The sequence below is a fragment of the Salmo trutta genome, chromosome 2 (assembly GCF_901001165.1).
Source record: "Salmo trutta chromosome 2, fSalTru1.1, whole genome shotgun sequence".
In the NCBI taxonomy this organism is placed as follows: Eukaryota; Metazoa; Chordata; class Actinopteri; order Salmoniformes; family Salmonidae; genus Salmo; species Salmo trutta.
The window spans coordinates 12,540,033-12,554,209 of record NC_042958.1 but is presented as its reverse complement, the minus strand read 5'-3'; the positions used below and the strand labels follow the sequence as shown (position 1 = coordinate 12,554,209).

Below are 14,177 nucleotides of genomic sequence, written 5' to 3'. Positions count from 1 at the left end.
ATTGTAGATAGAATGGACCAAGGGAGGACTATGCCTCTACTGCCCTACTTCTGCCTCAGCCACTCTGTAGACTGTACATTACATATAACATGTATTATATCCCATCAGGCTTATAGCCAGCAAACGTGTGTCCCCCAAATCAGGGTGGATCCATGGCCCCTGAGTCAGACCATTCCCCCTGACAGGACAGGTCTACTCTGGAGCTATAGCTACTCTGTGCTAGTCCATATGTTCTACAACAGCATCTCATCCCGGCGATGACCCCCAAAACAGACACATCTCAGGACCTCCACTTATGCAAATGAATAAGAAAGTTGCATACACTAATTTCTTCTTGATGTGGGTTTCTATTTGACCAAGTTGTTTGCTAAAGAGCCTTCATCAGAGTATGAACTTCCCCTTAAATAGCCCCACTCCATCTATAGAGTAGGTTTATGGCCATTTCAAAAACCATGTATTCCCACAGATAAAATGACAACCTGTGGTGCATCATGTCAAGTTTTAAAATGTCCTGTTTTTTCGTAGACAGGCTCTCTTCTTGAGGCTAACAAGGTACAGTAACATACCCAAAAGGATAAAAACAGTTTAATGTAATTACTTTACAGAAAAGCTTTGGGGAGCCAGAGAGACCTATAATTATCTGCATGGCTGTCGAGGTGATTAAAAGCTGTTTTGGGCTGATTTACTCTGAGATAAGAGGTTAAAATGAAGACTTTCACTGAATAATCCATCATGCCCTTGGTGCCGGCTGAGTACATCCTTTCCCTTACAGCACAGCACATCACAACCTCAGCAGTTGCAGCGAGAGAGAGAAAGGGGGGGGGTTATAAATAGGGTTCTTTTCACTTACACTGATGGAAATTACTTGAGAAATCTATTTTAAAAAGAGTCAAATTAAATTGTGATTGAAATTTACACGAAAAAATATATTTTTGTGTGCCTGTCACAAATTTCCAATTAGCAATTTGTGTCTATTTCACAATAATCTGTGATAATGGGTTGGCTATTCATTGTTAAGACTGCATCATCATCATTAAAGGCACCTTAGCTAATACTGTTAACTGAGACTTTGTTGATTTGAATAAATTAATATTAAACAAAAAAATTATATGATATATACTTTCTATATGATGGGATTTAACATTCCAGATTCTGTACATGTTTACCAGTGTTCCCCTTTGAAAGCCACAGAGAAGGATGTTCGCTATTCATACAGGCCTAGCCGAGAGGCTTATTCTAAATGACACTACTAGGTCTACCGGAGCAGCCAGTACGGGTGGTGACATGACATTATCTTGGACATTCTGGGCCAAATCTTCAAATCAAATCACATTTTATTGGTCACATACACATGGTTAGCAGATGTTAATGCGAGTGTAGCAAAATGCTTGTGCTTCTAGCTCCGACAGTGCAGTAATATCTAACAAGTAATCTAACACATTCAGAACGACTACCTGTACGTCTGCTTGCAACTCACACTCTCAAACGCATAGATCCCCTGAACGCAGCTCACTCTCTCAAACGCATAGATCCCCTGAACACAGCTCACTCTCCAGCCCACTTTCCAACTCACACTCTCAAACGCATAGATCCCCTGAACGCAGCTCACTCTCTCAAACGCATAGATCCCCTGAACGCAGCTCACTCTCCAGATCCCAATCACCTGAATTCTGATCACCTGTTCCCACACCTGTATGTCATTATCACACACTATTTAGTTCAGTTCTTTGCACACCATCATTGTGAGGAATTTTTTGTTTTGTGACATACTTCTATTCAGAGTGCTGTTTTTCCTGTAATTTATTCCTCCTGTGTATGATAGTTTTTGCCTGCCTCACTAACAACGCCTTTTGCCCATTTCCTGCCTGTACTTTATTGGATCTCCTGTTAACAACCTATTGCCTGATCTCCCGGACAACGTTACTAGCCTTTTCCCTGCCTGTACTGTTGCCTTTTTGGACCCCTGTGTATGACCTTCTGTCTGCCATTGGACCCAGCTACCTGCCTCCTCCTGTGTATAATCTTCTGCCTGGCCCTGGACCCAGCTACCTTCCTCCTCCTGTGGTCCTTTACAATAAACACCTGCTGTGCCCTACACTTGAAACCAGCTCTCTGTCTCCCATCGTGTTCATTACATTACCTTATACACACAAATGTAAAGGGATGAATAAGAATATGTACATATAAATACATGGATGAGCGATAGGCAAGATGCAGTAGATGGTATAGAACACATATACATATGACATAAGTAATGTAGGATATGTAGACATTATTGTGGCGTTATTAAAATGACTAGTGATAAATGTAATAAATGGATTTAAAAGGTATTTAAGTAGCCAGAGATTTGAGTCTATGTTAGCAGCAGCCACTCAATGTTAGTGGTAGCTGTTTAACAGTCTGATGGCCTTGAGATAGAAGCTGTTTTTCAGTCTCTCGATCCCAGCTTTGATGCACCTGTTCTGACCTCGCCTTCTGGATGATAGCGGGGTGAACAGGCAGTGGCTCGGGAGGTTGTTGTCCTTGATGATATTTTTGGCCTTCCTGTGACATCGGGTGCTGTAGGTGTCCTGGAGGGCAGGTAGTTTGCCCCGGTGATGCGTTGTGCAGACCGCACTACCCTCTGGAGAGCATTGAGGTTGTGGGCGGAGCAGTTACCGTACCAGGCGGTGATACAGCCCGACAGGATGCTCTCGATTGTGCATCTTTAAAAGTTTGTGCGTGTTTTAGGTGACAAGCCAAATTTATTCAGCCTCCTGAGGTTGAAGAGGCGCTGTTGCACCTTCTTCACCACGCTGTCTGTGTGGGTGGACCATTTCAGTTTGTCTGTGATGTGTATGCCGAGGAACTTAAAACTTTCCACCTTCTTCACTACTGTCTCGTCGATGTGGTGCTGTTGCCTGAAGTCCACGATCATCTCCTTTGTTTTGTTGATTTTGAGTGAGAGGTTATTTTCCTGACACCACCCTCTGTGGGCCCTCACCTCCTCCCTGTAGGCCGTCTCGTCGTTGTTGGTAATCAAGCCTACCACTGTAGTGTCGTCTGCAAACTTGATGATTGAGTTGGAGGCGTGCATGGCCACGCAGTCATGGGTGAACAGGGAGTACAGGAGAGGAGTGAGAACGCACCCTTGTAGGGCCCCAGTGTTGAGGATCAGCGGGGTGGAGATGTTTCCTACCCTCACCACCTGGGGGCGGCCCGTCAGAAAGTCCAGGATCCAGTTGCACAGAGCGGGATCGAGACCCAGGGTCTCGAGGTTAATGACGAGTTTGGAGGGTACTATGGTTCCCTCCAAACTCATTCTTACATAGTTATTCCTCTTGTCCAGGTGGGATAGGGCAGTGTGCAGTGTGACGGCGATTGCGTCGTCTGTGGACCTATTGGGGCGGTAAGAAAATTGGAGTGGGTCTAGTGTGTCAGGTAGGGTGGAGGTGATATGATCCTTGACTAGTCTCTCAAAGCACTTCATGATGACAGAAGTGAGTTCTACGGGGCGATAGTCATTTAGTTCAGTTACCTAAGCTATCTTCGGAACAGGAACAATGGTGACCATCTTGAAACATGTGGGCACAGCAGACTGGGATAAGGATTGATTGAATATGTCCGTGAACACACCAGCCAACTGGTCTGGGCATGCTCTGAGGACGCGGCTAGGGATGCCGTCTGGGCCGGCAGCCTTGCGAGGGTGAGATCTGCACTTACTCAATTCATTGACACACAACTCTTACTGCCGGGGCCTCCCGAGTGGCAAAGTGGTCTAAGGCATGGATTGCAGTGCTAGCTATGCCATTAGAGATTCTGGGTTCGAGTCCAGGCTCTGTTGCAGCCGGCCGCGACCAGGAGACCCATGGGGCGGCGCACAATCGACCCAGCGTTGTCCGGGTTAGGGGAGGGTTTGACTGGCAGGGATGTCCTTGTCCCATTGTGGCGGGCCGGGCACAGTGCACGCTGACACAGGTTAAGTGAGCATTGTGTCAAGAAGCAGTTTGGCTTGGTTGGGTTGTGTTTCGGAGGACGCACAGCTTTCGACCTTCACCTCTCCCGAGTCCGTACGGGAGTTGCAGCGATGAGACAAGACTGTAACTACCAATTGGATACCACAACATTGGGGAGAAAAAGGGTAAAAAAATAAATATCATAAATAAAAACAACTCTCACTGCCATTAATGCAAGATTTACCTGCAAGTTTGACATTCGGTTCCTTCTCCCTTTTTAAGACATTAGTTTAGACATTTAGACCTGCGGTCAGCAGAATAAATTAACACAACATTAAATGAACTAACCTTTCCCATCAGAAACAAGCTGCAATGTTAAATCCCATCATACAGTTGTAGTATCTTCATTTGATCACCCTATTGTTGAAGGAGATTTCCTGCACAGCAAGAAATGCAACCTTGTACTGTATTCAAGGTTCAAAACGGCTTCTAAAAGTTTGTAATTTCCACTTTAAAAATGTCAGACTTGATTTGCCCAAACAAAAAATATATCAACCCCTACAAAAATGTCCATTAATTATTATCCACAAAATAATTTACATTTCCTGACACTGCAGGATTATTTTCCTGCTGTGAGAAACTGGTCAAATTTAGATTCTACATATGTAGATCAAAAAACCTCATTTTCAAACCCTTGCGGCAAAGCCCCTATGCCTTCCTTTTCAATATTTCGCTAGTCACCTGTTTTCTCGAATTTCACACAGATAGTAGAGCGCTGAGGCTGCGTCTCTGATGTTTTCTGGGCTGTTGGATGGTTTTGCGTTAGGTGTCGCTTTAATGAGCTCAGGCCTCAGTAATCCAAATTAACACGATACAGCACTCTATTATATAGGCGCTCTGATCATTGAGCTCAGCCATTGAGCTCAGCCATCACTTCACTGGTACTTCTGTTTGTTCCCAGGTGTTTCTCAATTGTTTTAAGTGGCTTTCTCTCCTCGTCTCCTTTCCTTCATCTTTGCTGATCTGAAAAGATAGTTGTATAGCAATATGGAGGATGCTAGAATGGAATGACCTGGAAATCGCTTTCACCTGTCTCATTCTTTGATGTTATAATATATAATAATAATATATATTCCATTTAGCAGCATGTTAGTTTAATAAGTAGAGGAAAAGAGATGAGTGGAGGATGACTCTTTTGACTATTGAGATGCACCTCTTGTGCAGCAGGAACGCTTTGTGACAGAGGTTGGGGGGATAATATCAAATAAATAAAGAGCAACTTGGCTGTATTTGATCAAATACCTAATTAGGTCAAAATCACATGCTTCGATGCAACACATAACTAATGGTTTTGCTTTCATTTGTATAACTATTCATGCATAACATTCTGGAGCGTATCGTCTCTAAAAGATACTCTGCTTCAGATCTCTGCCTTTTCACAGCTTTTCAGCTCTGGGTTCTCTCATAAAAGATTAGTCAGAGCGTTACATAAGATTCCCTCATATCTCTTGTCTGCATGACAAATTGCATTGTCAACCCCTGTATGTGTGGTGAACAATGGAATTTGAAATGCTACTTAGCTTTTGGGGCATTTGTCATATCCCTCAATGGCAGTAGTTGAAAATCACTCATGTCATCGTCACCATTCTCATACAATTGATATTCACATCTATCACTGCCTCATATGGTAGAGTTATGGTATACTGTAGACATTAAATATAAATATATTATGGAAATACAATATTTGGTTTGGTTTAAAACTATAAGGCACAGTACACCAGACAGACTTGGAAATGGGATTTATCTTTGCATCACCACTTTCTATTGAGAAGTCAGATTAAATAACATGATCTAATTATTCTAACTTAAAAAGAGATGTTAATTAAATATAAATATTTTATAGAGAAATTTGCATTTAAAAGATGGAATTGGCATGACTGAACATAAGCCTTCCTCTACACTGCAATAACGCTATGCAGGAGTGGATGCTTAAATATGAATGATGAACTGGGAACTCAGTGTCACACAGCTTCATTTAAAAGAGCCAGGAATGGCAGATGAAATATTTTCTCATCCCCTGACATGTAATTGACCTCGCAGTATTCCTTGACCTACGCTTAAGCGGAGGTGAACGCTGGAGTGAGTGACTCCTGGGTCTCATACCAACCCAGAACTGACTGTTAGTCACTCGGTATAAGACTAAAATATGTCGAAAATGTAAATGCAATGCACAACCTGTAAGATTTGAGAGTTTATTACAACCCATCATGACCTAAAATGCGACAAACATATGCATGCATACAGGGAGATACTGGAGAAACCAAGGGCTTATAATACCTAGACACAGAGGAAGCCAGTGGGAAAAGCATCTATTCTTGCAACTTAGTAGATTCTGTCCCAAGACTCTGGAAGAGAAGCTTTACCCTGAAGGTCAAAAGCTAAGTAGCATTACTTTTTCCCAAAAGTTTCAGAGAGTGAAAGAGTGAGTAAAAGAGAGAGAGAGAGAGAGAGAGAGAGAGAGAGAGAGAGTCCAAAGAACCTTGGTTATTATAAGAACCTTTAAGGTACTGACCCAAGGTTTGGAAAGCGTGGGGGCGGTGTTTAAAAGAGTGAACCACTCCAACATATTGAGGAACACCTTCATTTCACTGATACTAATCACCATGACAAAGTGTGTGTCATTTTTCAAACATGCACAGCCATACACAAACGTTTGTTTGTTTTCAGGCACAGTTCAACATCCGTTGCTATGATCTTTCTATTGGCCCGTCATGTAGGGAATACGGTCAGAACACTAAAGGCATCTAGAGGCTATGGAGAGGTATAGTATCATAATTAAATAGATGGGCTTGGTTGAAACAAAGGCTACATTGTATTAGTCTCCCCCACTGGGAGAAGAAACAGCTTTATGGCCCTAAAAGTCAGGGTCATTTTCACCCAAAGCAGCCATAAAGTAAATGCTACAGGGTGTGTGAGGAGGGTAGGACAACGTGTGTTCTGTTTGCAGACTTAGAGGCTGTGTTTCGGTACACTCACCTGTATGGCTCTATAACACAGTCTTTTCTTGGGGACTTCTCTAAACAAATATGTTGAAATGACATGAAACAAGACTTTTGATGAAAAACAGTTTGGGCATTTCTACTGTGTGTCTGTACTGATAATACAGCAAATATATATTGTCTATGCCTTATATATTGTTCAAATGAAGGCTACATTGAATCAGCTCATTGGCAAGAGTGGTATGGACCACCTTTACACACAATCCTATCAATAACAATACAAGGACAGCAGATTAAATTCACTTTAAAATGTTATTGAAATGCTGGAGGTGTTCTTCTTGAACAAACTGCACTATACATCCACACTTCCACACTAGCATCAGAATCTGACCCTTAATCTCACCCACACTTGTTCAGCTAAGTGGGCGTGCATACTCCCCTTCCCTGCAGTTCTGAACCAGAGCTTGGTAGAGGTAACCCTGCAGTTCTGAACCAGAGCTTGGTAGAGGTAACCCTGCAGTTCTGAACCAGAGCTTGGTAGAGGTAACCAAGCACATGGGCTGTGATTTATATAGAAAGAAGAAACAGTAATTGCACTCCTGTAATTGTGTGTGTATATCCAGCCATCCCTCTATCCATCCCTCTTTCCCTCTCTACCATCCATCTATCCCTCCCTTCCTCCCTCCCTGTGTATCAATCGTTTGCTACAAGAGCCTGTTATAAGCCAAGGGCTGTTTTTTTGAATGGTAAAGAGAAACACAAAGCAGAAAACTAGGCAGAAGCATTGGCTCTCCATCTCCTTTCATGCTGGGGGACTGAAATAGACTTGTTGTGCTTTCTGATAGAAGGCCCTAGTTCCCATGTTGTTCGATGCAACAGGCCAGTCTCCAGCCTACTCTTTTATTTCTCATCTGAGAGCTTTGCCCTAAAAAAGAGCCAGGGAAAACCAGACACGTCATGTGTGTGTTTCAGAAGTAACAAGCCTGAGATTACTGGTACATCACCCAGGCTTTGGAGACGAGGACAGGGCCTTTTCTCTCACATGCATGAACTAGCTCCCCTGTACTGTAACACTGACTTTTTAGGAAATTCTCATCTGGACTCACCTCCATTTTTTTATGTTCATGTGTAACCGGTGGGAATCGAACCTGGGTTTCAAGCTCACCAACCCAACGCCTTAACTATTAGACCAAGAGGACACCCTCAGCATCCGAGGGCGACAAAGTGTCAGGCAGGCCCACCTCATTCCGAGAGCATGATTCCAAATCACCTACACTATACATGCATTGCCCATTAATTCCCATGTGTCCATACTCTACATCTCCACTTAATCAACAAAACTCTTTAAGACCCCTGACAAGCCCTAAAACCAAAGCAAATAATTAGCTATAGCAACGACACTCACGCATTGCAGTAGGGCTTCTTATCGTAGCCTTTGTAGTTCTTCATGTTCAGAGTCATCTTACACACCTCGCAGTGGAAGCATCCTTTATGCCAATTCTGGAAAAGAAAACACTAATTATATTTCAAGTCAGTTTGACCTTGCACTGGTGCTCAAATCTAATAATTGTGAATGAATAATGGCTGATCTTTTTTATTTAACTAGGCAAGTCAGTTAAGAACAAATTCTTATTTACAATGACGGTCTAGGAACACTGGGTTAACTGCCTTGTTCAGGGGCAGAACGACAGATTTTTACCTTGTCAGCTCGGGGATTTGATCTAGAAACCTTTTGGTTACCGGCCCAACGCTCTAACCACTAGGCAACCTGCCGCCCCTCAACTAGCTGGGAGGCGCAGAGATGACCGATATTCCAGATTTCTATTATCACAACCAAGTGGTTCTAAACAAAAACGACCAGTTTGTGAATTAATAAGGTCCTCAAGAAGAAAGGTTTATTAATTAAACAAAGGTTATCTAGTTCAACTCATTCTGTGGAAATTACTGATTCTAAATTGAGTAAATAATTTTACTAAGAATTTATGTCTCTGATGTATAGGGTTCTGAGCTGTCGGCCTACAATAGGCCATGCATTTGGTTGCAGATATACCGGTGCTACGACTGTCCACTGGCGTTTCAGCCATGGATTTGTTTGGATGGGTGGCATACAGTATTCAGTGCCCATGATGTGTTCACGTGGATTGCATGTGCGTGATGTAATGTGTGTGTGACGTCCTCAGAAAGTGGGCCACATGGGTTCCATAGGGCCATATGGCCAGGACCAGGGTTTGGGGTTTAGGTAAGGGGCAGGCCTGCGGAAAAAGTAGAGCCAAGGGTTGATGGTTTACTGTGTTCTCTGGCTTGGGTAATCATTTCTATTGAGGAACTTCCTGGAGTTGAAACATTGACCAGGGACTTAAACACTAAGTTAAATTAAGGGGTTTGGCTTTGACAACTTCGACATAAGGCGCTCACTCCTAAAGGACCTTTCTATTATTAAAAACGGTAATAGTAGTAGTAGTAGTAGTAGTAGTAGTAGTAGTAGTACACATTTACATTTAAGTCATTTAGCAGATGCTCTTATCCAGAGCGACTTACAAATTGGAGTAGTAGTAGTATAGACCTAGGTCTGACAGAGAAAAATAATGCAAAGTGGCTATTAATCGATCATTAACTAGTTGTAGGCCATATTCAACCATAAACCAGAATGCATATGTTGGTCAAGTGCACAAAAAGGAAGAGCAGTTAAAAAATGAAAGGATCACACACAAGAAAATGCCAGTCATTCCCTATTGAGCAAATCTGAGAATATGTCCTTCAGGGGATAAAGGGTAAACTTGTAGGCTATCCCATCCCCTTGCCATGTCAATATGACGCTACATCATCAATATGATGCTCAATATCCTCCTACACTCTTAGGAAAAAAGGTGCTATCTAGAACCTAAAAGGGTTCTTCAGCTGTCCCCATAGGAGATGGACCCTTTTTCTGAGTGTATACTACAATAGATATGCCATTATAATACACATATCATGAGAGTAACACAAGCTAAACAAAACCACACAAAAAAAGAACTTTTGGTATAGTCAAATGTTGGCTATTATGGTTTTGTGCTTAGCAGTGCACTCGCTGTTCTGTAAAATTAGACTATGTGGCCAAAGAGAAGTTTGAATCAAAGTTTAAAAAAATCCACCAACAGGCTGCTGAAATACAGCGCAGTTAATTCTGATATAGACATAATCATAAGAGTGCATTGAAATTGTGATAATCTCACCTTGTCAAGGCAGTTGACTTTCTCCGTCGGATAGACAATTTTCCCACAGCGCGCACACGGAGGGTTCATTTTCAAATATGCGTCTTATTCCCCTCGACAATAAATCAAATGTATTAGTGTGCAAATAGTTCTTTGAAATCTGTTAACAGCTTTACTTCACATCCCGAGGTCAAGTCGGTAGAAATAAAGAAAGTAGCGCGTCTCTCAGAGTTCGCAGTCACTACCCTGTCCTGAGTGGATGCCGCATTACAATTGAACAGACGTAAGCTGTGGCTGCTTGTGTGACACAGCACCTACCACGATCCAAGCTGTTTGATTCAGCGACAGCGCCAAGCCAAGACCACATGATGTTCCTGCATTCTTTATATTTGAGAGAGAGAGAGAGAGAGAGAGAGAGCGAGGCCAAACTAGGCAGCAAATGAAATTCAACATAAGCCTATTCAATTTAATGTACCGTTGAAAGCTGATGGATAGGCTAAAATTGTTGTCATAGGCAACAAAAGATAAGCAATGTTGACTTGTTTACGTTGTGTCAAAGGCCAAGCATCACATGAATGGCTCCTTCACTTTGCAATCTTTTCATTTAAAAAAGACTCCTAATTCTCTGTAGAACCATCCTTGTTTCCATCATCAGTGGCAATCCTAAATCTGTGGACCAGCAGCACAACTGAAAGATGAGCACAGGCAGAAAATGTCCCATGGTAATTTGTGTGAAGACAAAGAGACTGGCAGCATTACATAACAAATTCAGTGGGAAGAAGATCAAAAGGATCCCATCCCGAGGATGAGCTGAAATATAGGCACGACCACATGCACACACATAGATCTACAAATCCCAATCACAACAAACCACCTGAAAAAGTGTGTGTGCATCCCCATGTGCATTTGTAATTTGCAATAATTTCCCATCTTAAAAGCATTTTCAGCACAATACCCATACCAAATGACTCACTCTCTCATTATGGTCGACTGCAAACCATTTCCACCCCAGAGGTCTGTCCTGAAGTGACATAACAGCAGCAGTCAATCAATGAAGTGTTATGGGAAATAGAGGTTCGGCCTGTGTTTCAATCATTTGGGGAGTGCATGCCAGGCACACTGGACCCAGTCCAATTTCCCTACTGCTCCAACCGATCCACGGAAGATGGCATCACTATTTACACGGCAGTAACACATCTGGACAAGAGGAACACAGTGGCTTTGGAAAGTATTCAGAACCCTTGACTTTTTCCACATTTTGTTACTGCCTTATTCTGAAATTGATTAATTTGGCCTTTTTTTGCTCGTCAATCTACACACAATACCCCATAGCGAAAAAGCAAAAAACAGGTTTTTAAAAATAAATAAAATGTAAATGATTTACATAAGTATTCAGACCCTTTACTCAGTACTTTGTTGAAGCACCTTTGGCAGCAATTACAGCATCAAGTCTTCTTGGGTATGACGCGACAAGCTTGGCACACGTGTATTTGGGGAGTTTCTCCCATTATTCTCTGCAAATCCTCTCAAGCTCTGTCAGGTTGGATGGGGAGTGTTGCTGCACAGCTATTTTCAGGTCTCTCCAAACAGTTCAATCTTGGTTTCATCAGGCCAGAGAATCTTGTTTCTCATGGTCTGAGAGTCTTTAGGTGCCTTTTGGCAAACTCCAAGCAGGCTGTCATGTGCCTTTTACTGAGGACTGGCTTCCGTCTGATCACTCTACCATAAAGGCCTGATTTGTGGCGTGCTGCAGAGATGGTTGTCCTTCTGGAAGTTTCTCCCATCACCACAGAGGAACTCTAGGGCTCTGTCAGAGTGACCATCGGGTTCTTGGTCACCTCCCTGACCAAAGCCCTTCTCCCCCGATTGCTCAGTTCAGCCGGGTGGCCAGCTCTAGGAAGAGTCTTGGTGGTTCCAAACTTCTTCCATTTAAGAATGATGGAGGCCCCTGTGTTCTTGGGGACCTTTAATGCTGCAGAAATGTTTTGGTACCCTTCCCCAGATCTGTGACTCGACACAATCATGTCCAATCAATTGAATTTACCCCAGGTGATTGGAGTCCACCTGTGCACCTGAGCTCAATTTCAAGTCTCATAGAAAAGAGTCTGAATACTATCAGTACCAGTCAAAAGTTTGGACACACCTACTCATTCCAGGATTTTTATTTATTTAAAAAAAATCAAAGGTAGCAGTCAGTATCTGGTGCATCTTCTCCTCATGGACTGCACCAGATTTGGACTGCTGTGAGATGTTACCCCACTCTTCCACCAAGGCACCTGCAAGTTCCCGGACATTTCTAGGGGGAATGGCCCTAGCCCTCACCCTCCAATCCAACAGGTCCCAGATGTGCTCAATGGGATTGAGATCCAGGCTCTTCACTGGCCATGGCAGAACACTGACATTCCTGTCTTGCGGGAAATCACGCTCAGAAGGAGCAGTATGGCTGGTAGCACTGTCATGCTCGAGGGTCATGTCAGGATGAGCCTGCAGGAAGGGTACCACATGAGGAAGGAGAATGTCTTCCCTGTAACGAACAGCGTTACAGAGCATGACGGACCCTCCACCTCCAAATCGATCCCGCTCCAGAGTACAGGCCTCGGTGTAACGCTCATTCCTTCGACGATAAACGCGAATCCGACCATCACCCCTTGTGAGACAAAACCGCGACTCATCAGTGAAGAGCACTTTTTGCCAGTCCTGTCTGGTCCAGCGGCGGTGGGATTGTGCCCATAGGCGACGTTGTTTGCCAGTGATGTCTGGTGAGGACCTGCCTCACAACAGGCCTACAAGCCCTCAGTCCAGCCTCTCTCAGCCTATTGCGGACAGTCTGAGCACTGATGGAGGGATTGTGCATTCCTGGTGTAACTCGGGCAGTTGTTGTTGCCATCCTGTACCTGTCCCGCAGGTGTGATGTTCGGATGTACCGATCCTGTGCAGGTGTTTTTACACGTGGCCTGCCACTGCGAGGACGATCAGCTGTTTGTCCTGTCTCCCTGTAGCGCTGTCTTAGGCGTCTCACAGTACGGACATTGCAATTTATTGCCCTGGCCACATCTGCAGTCCTCATGCCTCCTTGCAGCATGCCTAAAGCATGTTCACGCAGATGAGCAGGGACCCTGGGCATCTTTCTTTTGGTGTTTTTCAGAGTCAGTAGAAAGGCCTTTTTAGTGTCCTAAGTTTTCATAACTGTGACCTTAATTGCCTACCATCTGTAAGCAGTTAGTGTCTTAACGACCGTTCCACAGGTGCATGTTCATTAATTGTTTATGGTTCATTGAACAAGCATGGGAAACAGTGTTTAAACCCTTTACAATGAAGATCTGTGAAGTTATTTGGATTTTTACGATTTATCTTTCTTTTTTTTACTGACTTATATAGGCCACGTATATATATATATATATATATATATATATATATATATATATATATATATACACATACATACATGCATACATACATACATACATACATACATACGCGTGTATATATATATATATATATATATATATATATATATATATATATATATATACATACATACATACATACATACGCGTGTATATATACATATATATATATATATATATATATACATACATACATACATACATATACACACACATACGTGGCCTATATAAGTCAGTAAAAAAAAATATATCCATCCATCCATCCAATATATATCCATATATATATATCCATCCATCCCTATTTGGTAAAAGACCAATTCCATAGTATGGTAAGAACAGCTCAAATAAGCAAAGAGAAATGACAGTCCATCTTTACTTTAAGACATGAAGGTCAGTCAATCCAGAAAATGTCATGAACTTTGACAGTTTCTTCAAGTGGAGTCACAAAAACCAAAAGGCGCTATGATGAAACTGCCTCTCATGAGGACCGCCACAGGAAAGGAAGACCCAGAGTTACCTCTGATGCAGAGAAGTTCATTAGAGTTACCAGCCTCAGACATCGCCAATTAACTGCAACTCAGATTGCAGCCCAAATAAATGCTTCACAGAGTAACTGAACAGTTGATGTTGCAATGTGTCTGAGGA

At 42.8% G+C, this 14,177-nt stretch overlaps 1 protein-coding gene across 1 annotated transcript in view; it reads right to left on the bottom strand.

Moving 5' to 3' along the window:
- The window catches only part of LOC115150689 (LIM zinc-binding domain-containing Nebulette), a 78,149-nt gene extending 67,934 nt beyond the window's left edge, over nucleotides 1–10,215 (bottom strand). The window contains exons 1-2 of the mRNA XM_029694217.1: nucleotides 10,147–10,215; nucleotides 8,340–8,434 (exon numbers count right to left, since the gene is read on the bottom strand). Coding sequence (XP_029550077.1) covers nucleotides 8,340–8,434; nucleotides 10,147–10,215 — 164 coding nt within the window. The remainder of the gene's footprint in view (nucleotides 1–8,339; nucleotides 8,435–10,146) is intronic.
- Nucleotides 10,216–14,177: the final 3,962 nt, after the last annotated feature.